This window comes from Erpetoichthys calabaricus, chromosome 8 (genome assembly GCF_900747795.2).
Source record: "Erpetoichthys calabaricus chromosome 8, fErpCal1.3, whole genome shotgun sequence".
Lineage (NCBI taxonomy): Eukaryota > Metazoa > Chordata > Cladistia > Polypteriformes > Polypteridae > Erpetoichthys > Erpetoichthys calabaricus.
The window spans coordinates 178,996,499-179,015,473 of NC_041401.2; the positions used below are offsets into that span (position 1 = coordinate 178,996,499).

Here is an 18,975-nt window from a genome sequence, read left to right on the forward strand (position 1 = left end):
GGACATGAGAACAGGAGTTATGTGTTCATACTTTGTAGTTCTTGTAAGGATTCTTGCAGCTACATTTTAAATTAACTGAAAGCTACATAGAGAACGATTTGATCAGCTAGTGAATAATGCATTGCAGTAGTCAATCGTACTAGAAGTAAACACATAAATTAGTTTCTCTGTATCTTGCAAATTTAGAAAACATTTTGATCTTTCTTTCAATATTTTTTAAAGCTGTAAAATAATTAGATTTCCATCTTTTCTCAGGTTATAAAGTAATTGATAACCTGAGCCACCAGCATGTCTTCCTTTCTTTGTTGGAACATGTGTTTTAAAAGTGAGGTATAACTGGGAAGAAGACATGCTTTGATTTGTCCTGAATGTAGTTCATCTGTTGTCTTGAACAAAATATCATGGAAATATAAACCAAAATGTACATATTTTTTACCCCACAACAGGATAGTTTTACAATGTGTGCTTTACATGACATGCTTGTGTCATAGTCTAAACCAGGCCCAGAATCGGGCCTCACCCCAGACAGCCTGCACTAATGTGATTCACACATCTTTCAACTCTTTAGGACTTTGTTGGGCCAGATTCCTGTCCCATGTCACCCCCTTATTGCTTGGCAACCCACCAGGTAATGTGTGAATATAGGCACAAGTACCCTCATGTATGTGTGCCTTCCAGATTAAGTGTATTTATCTGACAATCAAGTCCAGACCCCAGACAGGTGACCACCATTGAACCAAAAAATTTGGGACCGCTAAAGCCAATTGGCTGTAACAGTGATGATGTAGGGGTGTTGTGTTAAAGGGGCTTATGAGATCGATCATTTTTGTGTTTTATATTGGTAAAGGGCATCAAAAGAGGTCACCCACCTCAGGCCCGGCCAGTACTTGGATGGGAGACCATCTAGGAAAAGCATGGGTTGCTGCTGGAAGAGGATTGGTGAGACCAGCAGAGGGCGCTTACCCTGTGGTCTGAATGTAGAACCTAATACCCCAGTGCAGTGACTGGGACACTGTGCTCTAGAAATGGCACCATCCTTCAGATGAGACATAAAACCGAGTTCCTGACTTGCTGTGGTCATAAAAGATCCCTGGGCATCCTAAAGAGTAAGGCATATATTGATGTCCTGACTAAATTGCCCACCATGGCCTAGTCATTCTGGCCCCCTAATTATCCCAATTAGTCTCTAATTGTCTCTGTCTCTCTCACCCCTTCACCACCTAACAGCTACTTTGCGGTGGGTGTACTGATACAATAATGGCAGCTGTTGTTTCATCCAGGTGGATGCAGTACATAAGTAGTGGTTGAAATGGCTGCCCAATCACTCAAGCACTTTTAGCTGTGAGAATGGCACTAATATAAATGTAAAAAATTATTATTATTAAATGTTTCAGACCACTGATCTGCCAAATGAAATTCCCCGTGATTCAAAGTTGTTTAACAATAACATGTGAAAACTTCCAAGGGTTAGGGTGACAACTTTGTATACGCTCTGAATCGTTCATTTTTCTTACTGAAAAGCTTTCAGGATTCCATCCGGCAGCGTCTAGCTTTGCTTATCTGTTCAAACTGACGAGTGTGAGATCTGTCTGCTCTCCCTACAAGCTCCAGGCCCAATCCCCCACCCTCCTGATCACATTCATTTAGGCGACTCCATTGACACTTCAGGAGAGATGTGAGGTGAGGGGAGGCAGCAGCAGCTGAAGCCCCCTTTGGAGCTCTTGAGCTTGAGTGTGAGCCTCTCACAAGGTCTCATCTCATCAAGAGGGACGTGTTATTGAAGAAGTGCTCTGTGACGGCTGAACATGCGTGCCTTACGAGCTGTTTGATTTATTATTATTTATATTTTTTGCTGTAGGGCAGCACGGTGGCGCAGTTGTACCTGTGTGGAGTTTGCATGTTCTCCCAGTGTCTGCGTGGGTTTCCTCCGGGTACTCCGGTTTCCTCCCACAGTCCGGAGACATGCAGGTTAGGTGGATTGGCGATCCTAAATTGTCCCTAGTGTGTGCTTGGTGTGTGGGGGTATATGTGTGCCCTGCGGTGGGCTGGCTCCCTACCTGGGGTTTGTTTCCTGCCTTGTGCCCTGTGTTGGCTGGGATTGGCTTCAGCAGACCCCCGTGACCCTGTAGTTCGGATATAGTGGGTTGGTAATGGATGGATGGATGGATGGCTTTGATCGTGATCCTCTTCTTTAAATGGAGCGTCACCCTATGCGTCTGACCCAGGTTAGGAGTAAACTTTGATCTGTGGCAGGGTCTCGAGAGTTTCCTAATGGATTTTGCAAAGGATGTCTTAAAGTCAAAAAGACAGATGGCCCCCTTTCAGATCTTTTCTTGGTTTTGTTGTCGAACACTTTCTTCAGAGTGGAAGCAAATGTGCCAACCTCAGTAAATAAAGGATGAATGGTGGCAATATGAGCGACAAGGTTGGATAATGACTGCTCACGTTTTACATGAGGTCTTTGTGTTTCTTTTGGTACTCAGCTTCATGCATATTCCTTTTTGACTTTCCGGTTAGCGTTTTGGTCTCCGTTGTATCGTGTGTCTGACTCAGGGCTGTCTCAACATAAACGCATGGGCACGCTGGTCAGTTGCTTGGGCCCCATGCTAATCTATGTATGTTGTGACCTGCTGTCAATAAATAAACTATAAATATTTGTTATTGTGTTACAAGTGGACATTGCCATTCGCCTCTGATTTAGTATCACGGTCACCTCTGCAGCCTCACGTGCAGGTATGTGTACGGATCTCACGCACAACATCATGTAAAAGCGTATATGTTAACGTCACTTCAACTCAATTCCCTGCAAAGAAATGTCACAAATGTTTGTGTTGAACACTTGATTAATAATAAATAATTCGTAGTAATTTCATACTGTTCAATCTCCGTCTGTATGGTTTACCAACTGAGTATCATTTATGTGTTTCTCAAGGCTCATGTTATATTGTTCAAATGTTTGTGTTGATTAAACTTTGCTGTACAGCATATTATTTAATGTTTAAACACTGATTTTGTTGGAAGTACCAATACAATAAATACAGTATATGTTTATTTTTATTCCTGTGAGTGGTTGTGTAGGTAGGGGCCCCAGTGCACTGCTTTGCCCGGGTGGCCCATAATGCTGTTAAGACTTCCAGTTTTCACTCACGCATCCTTTCTTCTGCTTCGTCTTTTCTCATTAAAAGCCTTAATGGACTTTCTCCAGTCAGCACAATACAACTTATTTTTTTGTATAGCGCTCCTCACTGACGACTGTTCAACACAAGCATACGAGGTGAGACACAAAAATAACCGGACTCGGCTTGGGGCTTTCCTGGAAAGCCGTCTGGAGGTCGGTTGGACATGAATCACAGAACTCTATCCCCTCCTATACACCCTCTCAAACCGCCGACCGGCTAGGTATATCCTGTGAAGATCCCAGTCAGTGTTTGCACAACAATCGCTACACGAGTTGCCGCAGCAGTGTTGGGTGAAAAAAAGCGAACAGCGAGACAAGACAAGACAATGCTTTTTCCATAAAGCCGTTTTTGACTGACAAAAACATTCCTGTCCTCGATCATCCTCCCAGTTTGCCTGATTTAGCTCCCTGTGATTTTTACTTGTTCCCGAAAATCAAAAGTGACCTGAAGGGAACACATTTTTCTGCAATGGATGAAGTGAAGACAGAAACGGCAAGCCTGTTGAAGAGCCTCAACCAAGAAGAATTTCCAGCACTGTTTCAATCAATGGAAGATACGTATGGAGCGGTTTAGAGATCGTGACGGGGAGCATAGAGAAGGTGACGATGTTTAGAGTGCTGTAATTCATCAATACATATATTTTTTTTTATCAATCCAGTTATTTTTGTGTCTCACCTCGTAGATGATACTAATTACTAAATTCTGAACTGGCACACATACTGCAGGGGTGGGCAAAGTCAGTCCTGCAGGGCTGCAGGTTTTTGTTCCAACCCAATTGCTTGATTAGAAACCAAATGTTGCCAATAATTCAATTTCATTGCTTGTCAGTGCTTTAACTCTGCCATGTCAGGTCATTCTCATATCCTAGATTTTTTTTTTCCACTCTAAGATGATGTGAAGTCCCAGTCACGACTTCCCCATGTGGTGCACCAGTGGGCTTCTTTAGCCCCTCTCCCATCAAAAGATCGGGCCTCTATTTTCGTACTCGGCGCTTCCTCGCCTCTTTACTGTCATGCTGGGCTCTGATGCGCAAATTAAGAAGAAGCAAGTTATTGCCATGGTTACCTGCGGGGCTTTAACCTCTGCTCTACTCCGCCATTGGGGTCTTTGGCTCTCTAACTCTCTGTCTCAGTCGTTGGCACTGTTACACTGGCCTGGCTCAAGCGTCTCCATCACAGGATTCAAGGGACGAGAAACACTTTGATGTCACATATCTCATACGCCACGGACCCCCGAGCTGCTGTCACTGCAGCAAAAAGGGACCCAAGAACGTCAGAGTCAGCGGCCCCACAGAGCCAGAGCTGGACTCAGCTGCTTCTTGGTGGCCGTGCCAAAGCCACCGCGCCACCAAGTAATTCTCAGTCCTTCACTCTCCTTCCAAGTGTTTAATTAAACCCAAAAGTGCATAATAAATACACAGAGGTGTGAATGGAAACAAGCTAAATGGAGAACTGCTGGTTTCTTTTGTCATTTGCATCTTATTGTTAAATAGGGGTCAATTAAAAAGCGAGACTACAGCAGTTTAAGACTAAAATAAGCAATGAGGGTTCAAAATCTTAATGAGCGAGACAATTAAAGTGAGGCAGATGTGTTTCCTGAGCAATAAGTGCTTCTTATTAAGCAATTGGCTTGGAAGAAAAACCTGCAGTCACTGCGGCCCTCCAGGACCGTGACTTTGTCCCACACATCATAGAGGGCACAGTATGCAGTATGTCAGGGGTGGGCAAAGACACATTTGTCCTTGATGTACCCCTCTGCTCCACAGTTTAAAGTGACGCATCCAACAATTCAGACACTGTGATTAAAGTGCGGATTTTCATTTCAGGGGGTCTGCATACATTTCGCTCACACAACACCCCCCCCTCCCCCATTTCAGGGCACCATAATATTTGTGACAATTGGCATCACAGGTGTTTGATTCCTCAGGTGGGTTTCATAAGATACCTAAGCTTGCTTCTACCCTTTGGAGTCTGCAGTTGCCGTTGACCAACAGGAGGACAATAGTTGAGTCAATGAATGTCAAAGAAGCCATCATGAGGTTAACAAACCATTGGAGACATCAGTAAAACTTTAGGAAGGCCAAAATCAACTGTCTAGAATATCACACACCGGTGAGCGGAGTAATCACAAAGGAAGACTGCTGATGACGTAGAAAGACAGAATATGAAAAGAATCTTTTAAAAAGTAACATTTATTTGCAGAACACTAAAAAAAATACAGAAAAGGCTGCACGGAGCAAATAGATGAGTCCCAAAAACACAGTCTGAAATTCAAAATCCTTAAAACAAGAGCAATAATAACCAAAAACACCAGAAAATTCAATCCTAAGCAAAAATACTCACAGTATCAATCACAAGGAGTCCCACTTGAACTGCCTGCCTGCCTAGCCTTTATGGGGCTGGGGGTGTGTGGGGGGGTGTATCCTTAATGGAGATTGACAGGTGGCCCCGCCTCTTGGGGCTCCACCCACAATGAACTTTCTCACATTCAAAGAGACAGAACACCAATTCATAACCACATATGAAATCATTTAATATAATTAAAAGCAATAATAAAACATAAGCTACACATAACTTCATTCCAATCCATGACACTAAGTGGTGGGTCTGGTCTGGGGTTGAATACGGGGGCTAGCGAGGTCAACAGCGACAGACTCTGTCACCGGGCAGTGTGACACCCTTGCAGCAGCAGCAGTTAAAAGTCAGTCATCTGCTCGCCCACTTGTTCAAGATGGGAGTTCCCTTATCACTGAAGTGGGTGAGATGCTGCTTTCTGACCCCTTTTGTCACGGCCGACGTTATCGGTGTGTTGGCATGAAAAGCAGAGGGGCAGGGGCTCTCGTTGGGTTTGGCCCCTTAGTTCCAGTGAAAGGAACGCTTAATGCTTCAGCATACAAAGCCATGTTTGACAGTTTCATAATCCTAACTTTGTGGGAACATTTTGGGGATGGCAACATGACTGGGCACACACCAGTGCACAAAGCAAGGTCTATAAAGAAATGGAGGAGCGAATTTGGTGTGGCTGCACAGAGCCCTGACCTCAACCTGATAGAACACCTTTGGGATGAATTAGAGACCGCGAGTGAGCAAGCCAGGCCTTCTCGTCCAACATTAGTGCCTGACCTTACCAATGCTCTCCTGGTCACAAATTCTCATAAACACACTCACTCCTACACCTCGTGGAAAGCGTTCCCAGAAGAGTAGAAGCTGTTATGGTTGCAAAGGGTGGGCCAACGCCATATTAAAGCCTATGGATTAAGAACGGGATATCATTAAAGTTCATGTGTGTGGAAAGGCAGACGTCCCAGTACTTTTGGCAATATTGTGTATCTCGTCTGATTATTTCTGCTGTGGTTACTGAAGGCCTTTAATGACCTCTTAGGCTCGGCCATCAGCAGTGTGTCTGTCTGAGGAGAGAGTGTTGTCCTCGTCGAGAGGTTTACTGACCTTGGCAGTGACAGTCATGTCTGTGGTGACTCTTCCTATGAAGTCAGTAAACGGATTGGGAGAGCGTGGGGGGGTCATGAGGTCACTGGAAAGGGGTGTGTGGCGCTCCTGATATCTCTGCAAAAGGACAAAGGTCCGAGTCTTCAGAGTCCTGGTGCTTCCTGTTTGCGAGACATGGACACTATCCAGTGACCTGAGATGAAGACTGGACTCCTTCAGAACTGAGTCTCATCGGAGAATCCTTGGGTACTGCTGGTTTGATTTTGTGTTGAATGAGTGGTTGCTCACAGAGTCCCAAATGAGGCACAATATCTGCATCGTGTGGGAGCGTCAATTACAGCATTACGGCCATGTGGTGCGATTACCCAAGGGTGATCCGGCTGATTGTTGAGGACCCGAGTGGCTGGACCAGGCCAAGGAGTCCCCACGTAACCCCTGGCTGCAGCAGATAGTGTGTCATTTCCTGAGGGTGGAACTGGACCTCATGTCTTCCTGGGGGGGTTGCTAACTGGGGTCCTGAGCTGTTTTGTCGTGTGTACCAGTGTGTGCCCCCCAACCTGATCTGACCTGACCTGACCTGACTGAAGAGGTATATCTACAGGCTCAGGTACAGTTGTGCTTGAAAGTTTGTGAACTTTCTATATTTCTGCATCAGTGGCGTAGCTGGGGGGGGGGGGGGGGGGCAAGGGGGGACATCTGTCCCCAGGCGCAGCATCCAGGGGGCGCCGAAATGATGTTCCTCATTGCATTTTGGCAAACAGGAGGGGGCGCGAAATCTTCGGTTGTCTCCGGGCGCTGAAAACCCTAGCTACGCCTCTGTTCTGCATAAATATGACCTAAAACATCATCAGATTTTCACTCAAGTCCTAAAAGTAGATAAAGAGAAACCAGTTAAACAAATGAGACAAAAATATTACACTTGGTCATTTATTTATTGAAGAAAATGATCGAAAATTACATATTTGCTTTCAGTATCTGGTGTGACCCCCCTTCGCAGCAATAACTGCAACTAAACGTTTCTTGTAACTGTTGATCAGTCCTGCACACCGACTTGGAGGAATTTGAGCCCATTCCTCCGTACAGAACAGCTTCAACTCTGGGATGTTGGTGGGTTTCCTCATATTAACTGCTCGCTTCAGGTCCTTCCACAACATTTCGATTGGATTAAGGTCAGAACTTTGACTTGACCATTCCAAAACATTAACTTTATTTAACCATTCTTTGGTAGAATGACTTGTGTGCTTAGGGTCGTTGTCTTGCTGCATGACCCACCTTCTCTTGAGATTCAGTTCATGGACAGATGTCCTGACATTTTCCTTTAGAATTCTCTGATATAATTCAGAATTCATTGTTCCATCAATGAAGGCAAGCTGTCCTGGCCCAGATGCAGCAAAACAGGCCCAAACCATGATACTACCACCACCATGTTTCACAGATGGGATAAGTTTCTTATGCTGGAATGCAGTGGTTTCCTTTCTCCAAACATAATGGTTTTCATTTAAACCAAAAAGTTCTATTTTGGTCTCATCTGTCCACAAAACATTCTTCCAATAGCCTTCTGGTTTGTCCACGTGATCTTTAGCAAACTGCAGACGAGCAGCAATGTTTTTTTTGGAGAGCAGTGGCTTTCTTCTTGCAACCCTGCCATGCACACCATTGTTGTTCATTGTTCTCCTGATGGTGGACTCATGAACATGAACATTAGCCATTAGCCAAATTAGCAAATGCCTGGGGTCCTTTGTGACCTCGCCGACTATTACACGCGTTGCTCTTGGAGTGATCTTTGTTGGTCGACCACTCCTGGGGAGGGTAACAATGGTCTTGAATTTCCTCCATTTGTAAACAATCAGTCTGACTGTGGATTGGTGGAGTCCAAACTCTTTAGAGATGGTTTTGTTACCTTTTCCAGCCTGATGAGCATCAACAACTCTTTTTCAGAGGTCCTCAGAAATCTCCTTTGTTCGTGCCATGATACACTTCCACAAACATGTGTTGTGAAGAGCAGACTTTGATAGATCCCTGTTCTTTAAATAACACAGGGTGCCCACTCACACCTGATTGTCATCCCATTGCTTGAAAACACCGGACTCGAATTTCACCTTCAAACTAACTGCTAATCCTAGAGGTTCACAAACTTTTGCCACTCACAAATATGTAATATTCGATCATTTTCCTCAATAAATAAATGACCAAATATAATATTTTTATCTCATTTGTTTAACTGGGCTCTCTTTATCTACGTTTAGGACTTGAGTGAAAATCTGATGATGTTTTAGGTCATATTTATGCAGAAATATAGAAAATTCTAAAGGGTTCACAAACTTTCAAGCACAACTGTATGTCCTGCATTCAGTGAAGAACACCACCCCCTGAATGAGACACCCTGTAAGCCAATGAGGAGGTCCGAAAATAAACAGGCTGGTGGTCCTATCTATTTAGTTGCTTACAAGCCATTTGAAGTCACTCGTGATCAGACAGCGACTTTGTCCGACGCTCTCCATTTCTCTTTCAGTCGTCTCCCTTTGATGTGCCCCACACAATCAAATGCTTCCTTCTGTCTCCCTGCCCTTCTTCTCCCCGGCCCTTTTATTTTTATTTATTTTTTTCTGTTTGCCATGCCGTCATGCTCCATTACCGTCAGGTCTGCTCTCCGCCTCTTCTGTTGCTATCCAGACAGTCCCAGTCACGATTTCCCCTTGTGGTGCACCAGTGGGCTTCTTTAGCCCCTCTCCCTTCCAAAGAGCGGGCCTCTGTGTTGGTACTCGGCACTTCCTCGCCTCTTTACTGTCATGCTGGGCTCTGATGTGCAAATTAAGAAGAAGCAGGTTGTTGCCATGGTTACCTGTGGGGCTCTAACCTCTGCTCTACTCCGCCATCGGGGTCTTTGGCTCTTTAACCCTCTCTCTTTCTCTCTCTTTTTCTTAATCGTTGACACTGTTACACTGGCCTGGCTCAGGCATCTCCATCACAGGATTCGGGGGACGAGAAGCACTTTGATGGCACATATCTCATACACCACGGACCCCGAGCTGCTGTCACTGTGACAAAAAGGGACCCAAGAACGTCAGAGTCAGAGTCAGCGGCCCCACAGAGCCAGAGCTGGACTCAGCTGCTTCTTGGTCGCCGTGCCAAAGCCACCTTGCCTTCCTGTGGCGTGACTCTCAGCAGCGTCCATGGCAGCAATAACAAGATGAGTGTTCTCAGCGCCATGAAGTAAAGGACAAAAACAAGGAATCCCCTGAGGGGCCAGCAAGCCCCCGGAGTCGCTCTCTCCAAATAGAATCACCGGCAGGCGCCTCTCCCCGGGCCTGACGTGATCCCCACCTCTTCCCCATGGAAACTGTGCGGCAGGCAGCTGAACTCCTACTTGGTTTCATTGTTGTGAATGGGCCGTGCGATTATTCACATCTCTTTTTTTTTTTTTTTGTGGGTGGGATGAGTTGGTGTTTACGTGTTTTTGTTTTTTTTTAATGCCAAGATTGGTGGCACTCTGGTTTCACCTGCTGCCTGACAGGCCGAGTTCAAGTCTCACGCTGGTCACATCCTCCCCTTACTTAGGTGACGTTTTTTCTTTCTTTGCATATGCTAAAGACACGCGTGTTGATTTAGTTTGTGTATCTACGGTCATGTGAAAAAGTAAGTACACCCCGTGAAATGTTCTTTTGTAGCATAGGTGGACATCTCTAGCTCTGATCTTCATTTAAAGAGTATCTGTAGATAAATAATTATATAATATAACTAACATCATCTAACATTTATATTTTCTAGTCTGTGGTATCACTCTATTAAATTAAAAAAGTTTTCTGTCGTGTCCATGTTATTCAGCCTCCAATCGTTACTCCTACTGTGCGCATCCTCTCTGTGGACCACCTATGCTCTATGGTTGTGAGACATGGACGCTATCCAGTGACCTGAGATGAAGACTGGACTCCTTCAGTACTGTGTCTCTCCTTGGGTACCGCTGGTCTGACTTTGTGTTGCTCATGGAGTCCCGAATGAGGCACATGACCTGCATTGTGAGGGAGCGTCAGATCTGCCATGTGATTCCCCCGAGGGTGATCCAGCTCACAGAATCCTCATTGTTGATGACCTGAGCGGGTGGACCAGGCCAAGAGGACGCCCACGTAACACCTGGCTGCAGCAGATAGAGGGTCATGTCTGGAGGGTGGGACCACTTGTCTGCCTGGAGGGTTGCCAACTGGGCTCCTTCAGTACTGTGTCTCTTCGGAGAATCCCTGGGTATCGCTGGTGTGACTTTGTGTTGCTCACGGAGTCCCAAATGAGGCACATTACCTGCATTGTAAGGGAGCATCAGTTACGGCACTACGGCCATGTGGTGCGATTACCCGAGGGTGATCCGGCTTGCAGGACCCTCAATGTTGAGGACCCGAGTGACTGGACCAGGCCAAGGGGACGCCCACGTAACACCTGGCTGTGGCAGATAGAGGGTCATTTCTGGAGGGTGGGATTGGACCGTGTGTCTGCCTGGAGGGTTACCAACCGGGATCCTGAGCTGTTCCGTCATGTGGTGGGTGCAGCAACACGCTGTACCAGTGCATGCCCCCCAACCTGACCTGAGGTCTTCAAGTTATCGTGTTTACACACAGACAGACATCATTTCAAAAATGGTATTTTTAGACTCAGGAAGGCCTAAAACATCAAGATTCATCAAAATCTCGAGGTCGAATTTTTTCACGATTGCTTTACGTTTTTATTACTAAAAATACCTCCCAAAGGTCGTAGAAGTACAACTCTAAACAATTCTATCCTTCCTTCCACATGACCGTCATCATCAAGTTCTTCCATGAGAACCCTGAATACAATGAGGACTGATTGATGTCAGGTAGAATGCCTAGAGGGGGCTGGGTAGTCTGGTGGCCTTGGAACCCCTGCAGATTTAAATTTTTTTTTCTCCAGCCGTCTGGAGTTTTTTTTTTTTTTTTTCTGTCCTCCCTGGCCATCGGACCTTACTTTTATTCTATGTTAATTATCCATCCATTATCCAACCCACCATATCCTAATTACAGGGTCACGGGGGTCTGCTAGAGCCAATCCCAGCCAACACAAGGGCACAAGGCAGGAAATAAACCCTGGGCAGGACACACGCACGCACACACACCAAGCACAGACTAGGAACAATTTAGAATCGCCAATACACCTAACCTGCATGTCTTTGGACTGTGGGAGGAAACCGGAGCGCCCGGAGGAAATTCATGCAGACACGGGGAGAACATGCAAACTCCACGCAGGGAGGACCCAGGAAGCAAACCAGGGTCTCCTAACTGAGAGGCAGCAGCGCTACCACTGCGCCACCGTGCCACCCTCTATGTTAATTATCCAACCCACTGAATCCGAACACAGGGTCACTGGGGTCTGCTGGAGCCAATCCCAGCCAACACAGGGCACAAGGCAGGAAACAATCCTGGGCAGGGTGCCAACCCACCGCAGGACACACACAAACACACCCACACACCAAGCACACACTAGGGCCAATTTAGAATCGCCAATACACCTAACTTGCATGTCTTTGGACTGTGGGAGGAAACCGGAGCGCCCGGAGGAAACACACACAGACACGGGGAGAACATGCAAACTCCATGCAGGGAGGACCCGGGAAGCGAACCCATGTCTCCTAACTGCGAGGCAGCAGCGCTACCACTGTGCCACAGTGCCACCCTCTATGTTAATTAGTGTTCCCTTATTTTAATTCTTATTTATTTTGTCTTTTTTTCTTTCTTCATCATGTAAAGCACTTTGAACTTCATCATTTGTATGAAAATGTGCTATAGAAATAAATGTTATTGTTGTTCCTTCCTTCCTTCCTTCTCATCTCTTCTCTCTCCATCCACCTCCCGCCATTGAGAGTTACCTTCCTTCTTCCTCCCACCTGTGACTCCGCTGGAGGAGGCTGCACAGCTTCCTTTTATGTCGGACCCAGGAGTACGATGGAGTTGTAGCACCATGAGTCAGCCCTGCTGTGTCCCATGGGTGCCACCAAGGGAGGGGATTCAAGTTTTCATTTTTTTTTCTGAGCCTCTGCGTGACCCAGAAGTGCTTTCTGGAAACAACTGATTAAGCACCAGAAGGACTCCTGGGTCCGGAGTTAAAAGAGAACCCTCCACACTGGCCAGGGAGAGTCGGGAGAGGAGATGGACGACACTCACCTGACTTGGGTGGAGGAGAACGCAGCAAACAACGACAGGACTGAAAGGTTTGAGAGGAACCCTTTATGGCAATGTGGCGATGATCTGTGTGAAAAGTACACTTGGTGTAATGAAAAGAACTGGGTTTGAACCCGGGTCTGTGTGTGTAGTAGTTGTGTAGGGGGATTCTGGGCCTCAGTGTGCCCCCTGCAGGCCATAAAATAAATATATGGAAAGAGAGAGAGTGTTTGAGATTTCAAAGTGTGGCCACCAGCCAAATTCCTGACACAGACACAAGTCCAGCAGCACACAAGGCTTTGTTTTCAAGGGGGAAACACTTTTCCCATCAGCACCAACCACAAGTAAAGAGAAAGGGTACTTCCTCATCGCCTTTTCTCTGTCCTTCCACCTTCACTCCCCCACTGGCAAGCTTCGCCCCTCTTCATCCTCCCGACTCCACCTCCCCAAATGCTCCTTTCATAGAACACCTGGAAGTGCTCCACGTGTCCCATAATTTCCTTCCTGTGGCAGAAGTGCTGCAATGAAGGGCCCAGCAGAGACCACGGACCCCAACAGGGGCTGCACTGTACCAAGCCAGGGGAGGCTGCCCTCTGCCATTCTGGGGGGGGGGTAATACCCCATACAAGTCCTCTCCCCCGGTCCTCACATCATGAACCAATTAAGAGCCCCAGCTGTCCATCACAAAAGCTAATAACCGTTTATCTGCCCAGGAAAGTGTTATGACGTCTGGTATTATAGTGATGGATAAAACCCCTACAGCTGGCAGTACAAAGGCCTCTATACCATGGCATGCAGTTTCAAGTCGTGTCCTATGGCACACTTGGACAAGCGGCCTGCCCCTTCAAAATGTCCTTAACTATTAGGAAACCTGGCTATGGACAAGAAAAGCCATTGGTTATGACATCAACAGCTTTGTGAATATCCTCTACCAGAGCTATCCAGAGGGTCTCCAATCATCCTCCTAAATTTACCAACAATGGAATGTCATCCACAGGAAAGATTTCAGTCAGGCCTGGTCAGCTGCTAACTCACTCAGGGCCATCTTAACAGCATTATAAGCCCCCCCGGGCAAAGCAGTACACTGGGTTCCCTACCTACACAACCACACAACAAGTCACAATATACATAGATTAGCATGGGGGCCCCCTGGCAAATGCCCAGCGTACCCATGCATTAAGACAGCCCTGCCCCTTTGGTCTCTTGACGCGGCTACTGGCACCGTTCTCTTTGGTGGAAGCTCTGACTTTTACAAATTGAAGTCCTCGATGTATTCATTGTTCTCTGTGTCTTCTTTTTCTGGGTAGGTCTGGTCGCAACCATCAAGGACCACATTACAAAGCCAACAGCCATGGCCCGTGGTCGTGTTGCCCACCTCATTGAATGGAAAGGCTGGAGCAGCAGGCAAGAGAGCTGGAGCGGCCCACCACTACCAGACGAGGAGCAATACAGCGACCTGACCGATGAGCTCAAAGAAGCCCGCTTTGCTGCAGGTAAGCTCGGGGACAATAGTGGTGACATGGGCCTCTGAGACGAGGAGGAGGAAGGGGAGGCTGTCACAATCTGTTTTCCCCTTTTTTGGTTGACCAGTGGTGATGGAGCCCACCTTGGCATGCATGGTATGGTTGTCAACTATAGTTCCTCACTAAGCCCATGAAGGCGGCAGAGTAAGCCTGATGCCCACCACAAGTGGGTCTTTCCCAGGTCTTCCTGTGTTTTGACTTCACTTCATCACCTATTTACTGCCTTTTCACATCTGCTGAACAGGACTAGAATGCACATTTGTGGCAGACCTGGTTTAGTTTAAGGTTGCCAGTTATACTCATTGACGTTCTTGGTACCTGGTGTACGTAACAGGACCTCAGCTCAGGGTCCTTCACCAGCAATTCTTGTTTGGCTCTGAGGAGTCTTTACACATTCAAACATTCAGACTGTGCCTGTCCAACCCAAAATGTCACTGAGCTGCAAATCAGAGTTTCTCTTAATGCAACAAACACACCACTGTATGCTGGTGGTAGTCCAACCTTGGATGTGCCACTGAACACTCAGACCATTAACATGGGCAGTGCCATGAATGAAGGCAATGAATCACATGGTGACAACTTCTTTCTGTTTGACAGGGGTGGCAGAGCAGTTTGCCATTGCTGAGGCCACCATGAGTGCCTGGTCATCCATGGATGATGGCGATGATCCTGATGGAAAGGCTTCCCAGGATTCTATGCTTTTCCAAGGTAAGACGCATCACTCAGTTCAAGTTTTAAATCTAAATATTGGTATAAGAATTAGCGTGCAAGGTCAAGGCATTAATAATGAAACAACAGAGCCAAACTTTGAATAGATAGATAGATAGATAGATAGATAGATAGATAGATAGATAGATAGATAGATAGATAGATAGATAGTCATTTTGGTATAATCGGCAGGACAATCGATACATAGATAGATAATAGTAATTTTGGTATAGTTGGCAGGATAATCGATAGATAGATAGATAGATAGATAGATAGATAGATAGATAGATAGATAGATAATAGTAATTTTGGTATAGTCGGCAGGATAATCGATAGATAGATAGATAGTAATTTTGGTATAGTCGGCAGGATAATCGATAGATAGATAGATAATAATTTTGGTATAGTCGGCAGGATAACCGATAGATAGATAGATAGATAGATAGATAGATAGATAGATAGATAGATAGATAGATAGTAATTTTGGTATAGTCGGCAAGATAATCGATAGATAGATAAATAGTAATTTTGGTATAGTCGGCAGGATAATCGATAGATAGATAGATAGATAGATAGATAGATAGATAGATAGATAGATAGATAGATAGATAGATAGATAGATAATAATTTTGGTATAGTCGTCAGGATAGATAGATAGATAGATAGATAGATAGATAGATAGATAGATAGATAGATAGATAGATAGATAGATAGATAGATGCAGTCAAATTACTTAGTAAGTCACATGAAGTCTTTTTAAGTTTTTCTTCTTCCTACGGTCCGTCAGCTAAGCCCCCCAGTCATGTTAGCTCTCAGTGGTCTACTTTTCTTTCTATTTTCAGTCAGCCCCCTCCCTGCCTGCAGTGTTTATGATGCTGATGATTTGTTAATTGTTTATTTGTATTTGTGCTAACTGATTTTTCCGTCCTGAATGCGCAGATCCAGAGGGTATATATCTCCAGAACGTCCTGCTGAATGGCCCCCAGAGACTGTACAGTGTGAATCTCGATGGGGACGACGGCGCTCTCTACTCCTATGAGTCCTCCTCAGCCACTTCATTACCACTGCGTAACTTTCAGCCAGAGGACAGTCCTCTGGAGCAGCAAGTTGTACCTGCTGTCCCTGTGACAGGCCTTCCATCTTCCCTCTTTGGGGACACCATAGTGGAGAGGGAGTTTCCCCGAATTGCGCAGAGGACCCTGAGGGGGACACTCCAGCCAAGACGGAGCAGCTCCATCCGCCACGCAGACAGCAGCTCCCTGTCAGAAGACGAAGTCTTTTATAACTAGGTGTGCTTGTCCAACCGATGAAGCATCAGAGACGGGGTTTCTAACAAGCATTTTCCATGTGTCAGACTTCTGACGTGTTGCTCCTGGTGGAGCGACATTGATGCTGCATTTCCAACAGTTTCCGGAGTCTGCAATCAGATGAGACTGGGTACTTCCAGACTGGGAAATCCAACCCTTTAGTCCAAAGCTCAGCCCAATCATTCTCCAGAAGCCTTGTAAAGCCTGTTACCTGTGAGGGGGCTTCAGCCCTGCATGATGATGAGCGCTGGCACTGATTTGGTTGGAGGACCTTGACTGAGGAGATCTCATTCCAAGATTTCCTTCAGGATGTTTGGAGTGCATTTTCTCCATTTGTTACAGTGGGGGGGGGGGGGTTTCACATGTAGAATGGCAGATGACTGGGCACTCGTTGTCTGAATGTCACGAACGCACGTCTTGATTGTTACTGGCCGTTTCTGCCAGGGGGTGGTGACGTGATGAAGCTTCTGTGGATTTTGTAAGTGAATTTAAAAAAATTTTAAAAAATGTCGGTAAGTAGTCCTGTAGAAGGGATGTAGGTTGGAGCAAAAATGTTGATTCTAATCTCTGACGAGTGATAGTTAGGTTAAGACATCTCTTAAGACGACCGATCTTGTAGTCCTTAAGTGATCGGTCGACTGTTGGAAAATCCTTGGCCGTGCTCACAGGGGTGATTTGGCATTATTCTCCAATGTTCCGTCTGTCCAAGACTCAGTAACTCTCACACTTGCAAGAAAGTCCCGAGAAGGTGTTGCTGACGCTGAAACAGATAATGTCACCGCCTGTGTCCTGCCGTGCCTCCTTTGTTGACGTGCTTACACCTTTCCAATGTTCTTCATAACGTCAAGACAAGCAGGAATCCACTGCTCTCACTGTGTACCGATCCTACCGACTACGCCAAGTGGTTTGTAACGTCGCTTCGTTTTATATTTTAGGTCAGAACTGTATCTATCCTTGGGGACAAATAAAAAAAATCATGAAAAAAAATGTATGATGTTGTTTTTTTTTTGGTTTGTGATTATTCACGTTTGAATGATTCACAGTCCAAAGTTAATAAACATCATCATTGTCTACTGTAATGATGCAACTCGCGCTCGCTTGTGGATTTGGGGGCTTGGTTTCAGTGATACAGTGGAAATTCTTAGGGGATGCTTCTTTGTCATCCACCAGAAATGTCACACAACTTGAGTCGAGCGCCGCCACCTCCGCGCGCGTGAATAAGCCCTTTTGTGGATAATTGCGAGCAATTTGGGAAGAGCTATTGTGGCAGAATCTGCCCGCTAACATTAGGAGTCTCATTATGAAGAAGAGGAGAGGCGCCAGCCGGAGAACACGTACAGCCTGTCGCCATAGCAATGAACGTTATATTCAATAAAAAAAAAACGAGATAAAGTGGGACTCGTCGTCAAAGAGGAGACGGGTGGGCCGCACATCCAGGACCCTCACGCTTTTCACACATTTTGTTATTCTGCAGCTTTGTTGCTAAAATCTTTTCCAGTCATTCACTTCATCAAGCAGCACTCGATACCCCGGAACGACAAAAAAAACATAAACGGGATTCAAGGAATTTGTACAAGTTTATTAAAAGATGAACAAAAAAACCTGGAATATCGGCGTGACACGACTACGGAGACCTTCGACTCGGCTCCTAGTTGAAGCCCCTTCAGTGGCAGCCGTGATTGATTTTTTTTATTTAGAAGAATGAAGTAGATAGGACTGGCGAGCTTCGTCTCGTCCAGATGGTTCTAAAGGGTCTGACATGACAAGCTACACACACACACCCCTGGATTTGGGGGGGATTCTCTACCCCCCATTCTCAGCAGATCCTCTCACGTTGTGTCAGGTTGGATGGAGGCCATCGGTGCTCAGCTCTTCTCAGGTCTCTCCAGAGATGTTTGGCGCTGGCTGGACCACTCAAGGACATTTCCAGAGTTGTCACCAAACCACTAAAGGTGACCCTTCAGCCTAGTCGCAGGTCCAGAGCACTCAAGTTTTCTTTAAGGAGATCTCCATACTTTGCTCCGTTCAGCTTTCCCTCGACCCTGACTAGTCTCCCTGTCCCCAACCCCACAGCATGACAATTGCCACCACCATAAGTCACAGCACTGCATGCTGGTGGGGTAGTCTAACCTTGGATGTGCCGCTGAACACACAGACCATTAATGCGGAGCAGTGCCTGTCACACCTACCACTGTCTGTCTGTCTGTCTGTCTGACAGGGGTGGCACAGCAGTTTGCCATTGCTGAGAGACAGAAGTTAGGAGCAGACGCTGATGCAACGCATTGTCACACCCACCACATGACAAACCAACTCAGGATCCCAGATTAGGACTCGAGTGCAGCACACTACTTTGAATGGAGTGGAACGGTGGGAGGTTTTAATGGTGGCTGGAGTGCCAATTCTGCCACCAACCCCCAGGTTGGAGGGCCCACATGGTTTCAGTGACAGAGCAATTGCAGGTTAAGGGTCTTGCTCAAGGGCCCAACAAAGTAGAGTCACTTTTGGCATTTACGGGATTCGAACCGGCAACCTTGTGATTACCAGTGCAGATCCCTAACCTCAGAGCCACCACTCCGCCTACTGAGGCCACCATTTTTTGAATTGAACACCTTCTGAGTGGTATTGTGCAGGTGATGAGCTTAGAAATGAAG

General features: G+C 46.1%; 1 protein-coding gene across 2 annotated transcripts in view; it reads left to right on the forward strand.

The window, feature by feature from the left end:
• The window catches only part of fam131c (family with sequence similarity 131 member C), a 50,807-nt gene extending 33,496 nt beyond the window's left edge, over nucleotides 1–17,311 (forward strand). For both annotated transcript variants that reach the window (XM_051930875.1, XM_051930876.1), the window contains exons 5-7: nucleotides 14,094–14,279; nucleotides 14,907–15,017; nucleotides 15,957–17,311. In XM_051930875.1, coding sequence (XP_051786835.1) covers nucleotides 14,094–14,279; nucleotides 14,907–15,017; nucleotides 15,957–16,306 — 647 coding nt within the window. In that variant the 3' untranslated portion in view covers nucleotides 16,307–17,311. The remainder of the gene's footprint in view (nucleotides 1–14,093; nucleotides 14,280–14,906; nucleotides 15,018–15,956) is intronic.
• The last annotated feature ends 1,664 nt before the right edge of the window (nucleotides 17,312–18,975 follow it).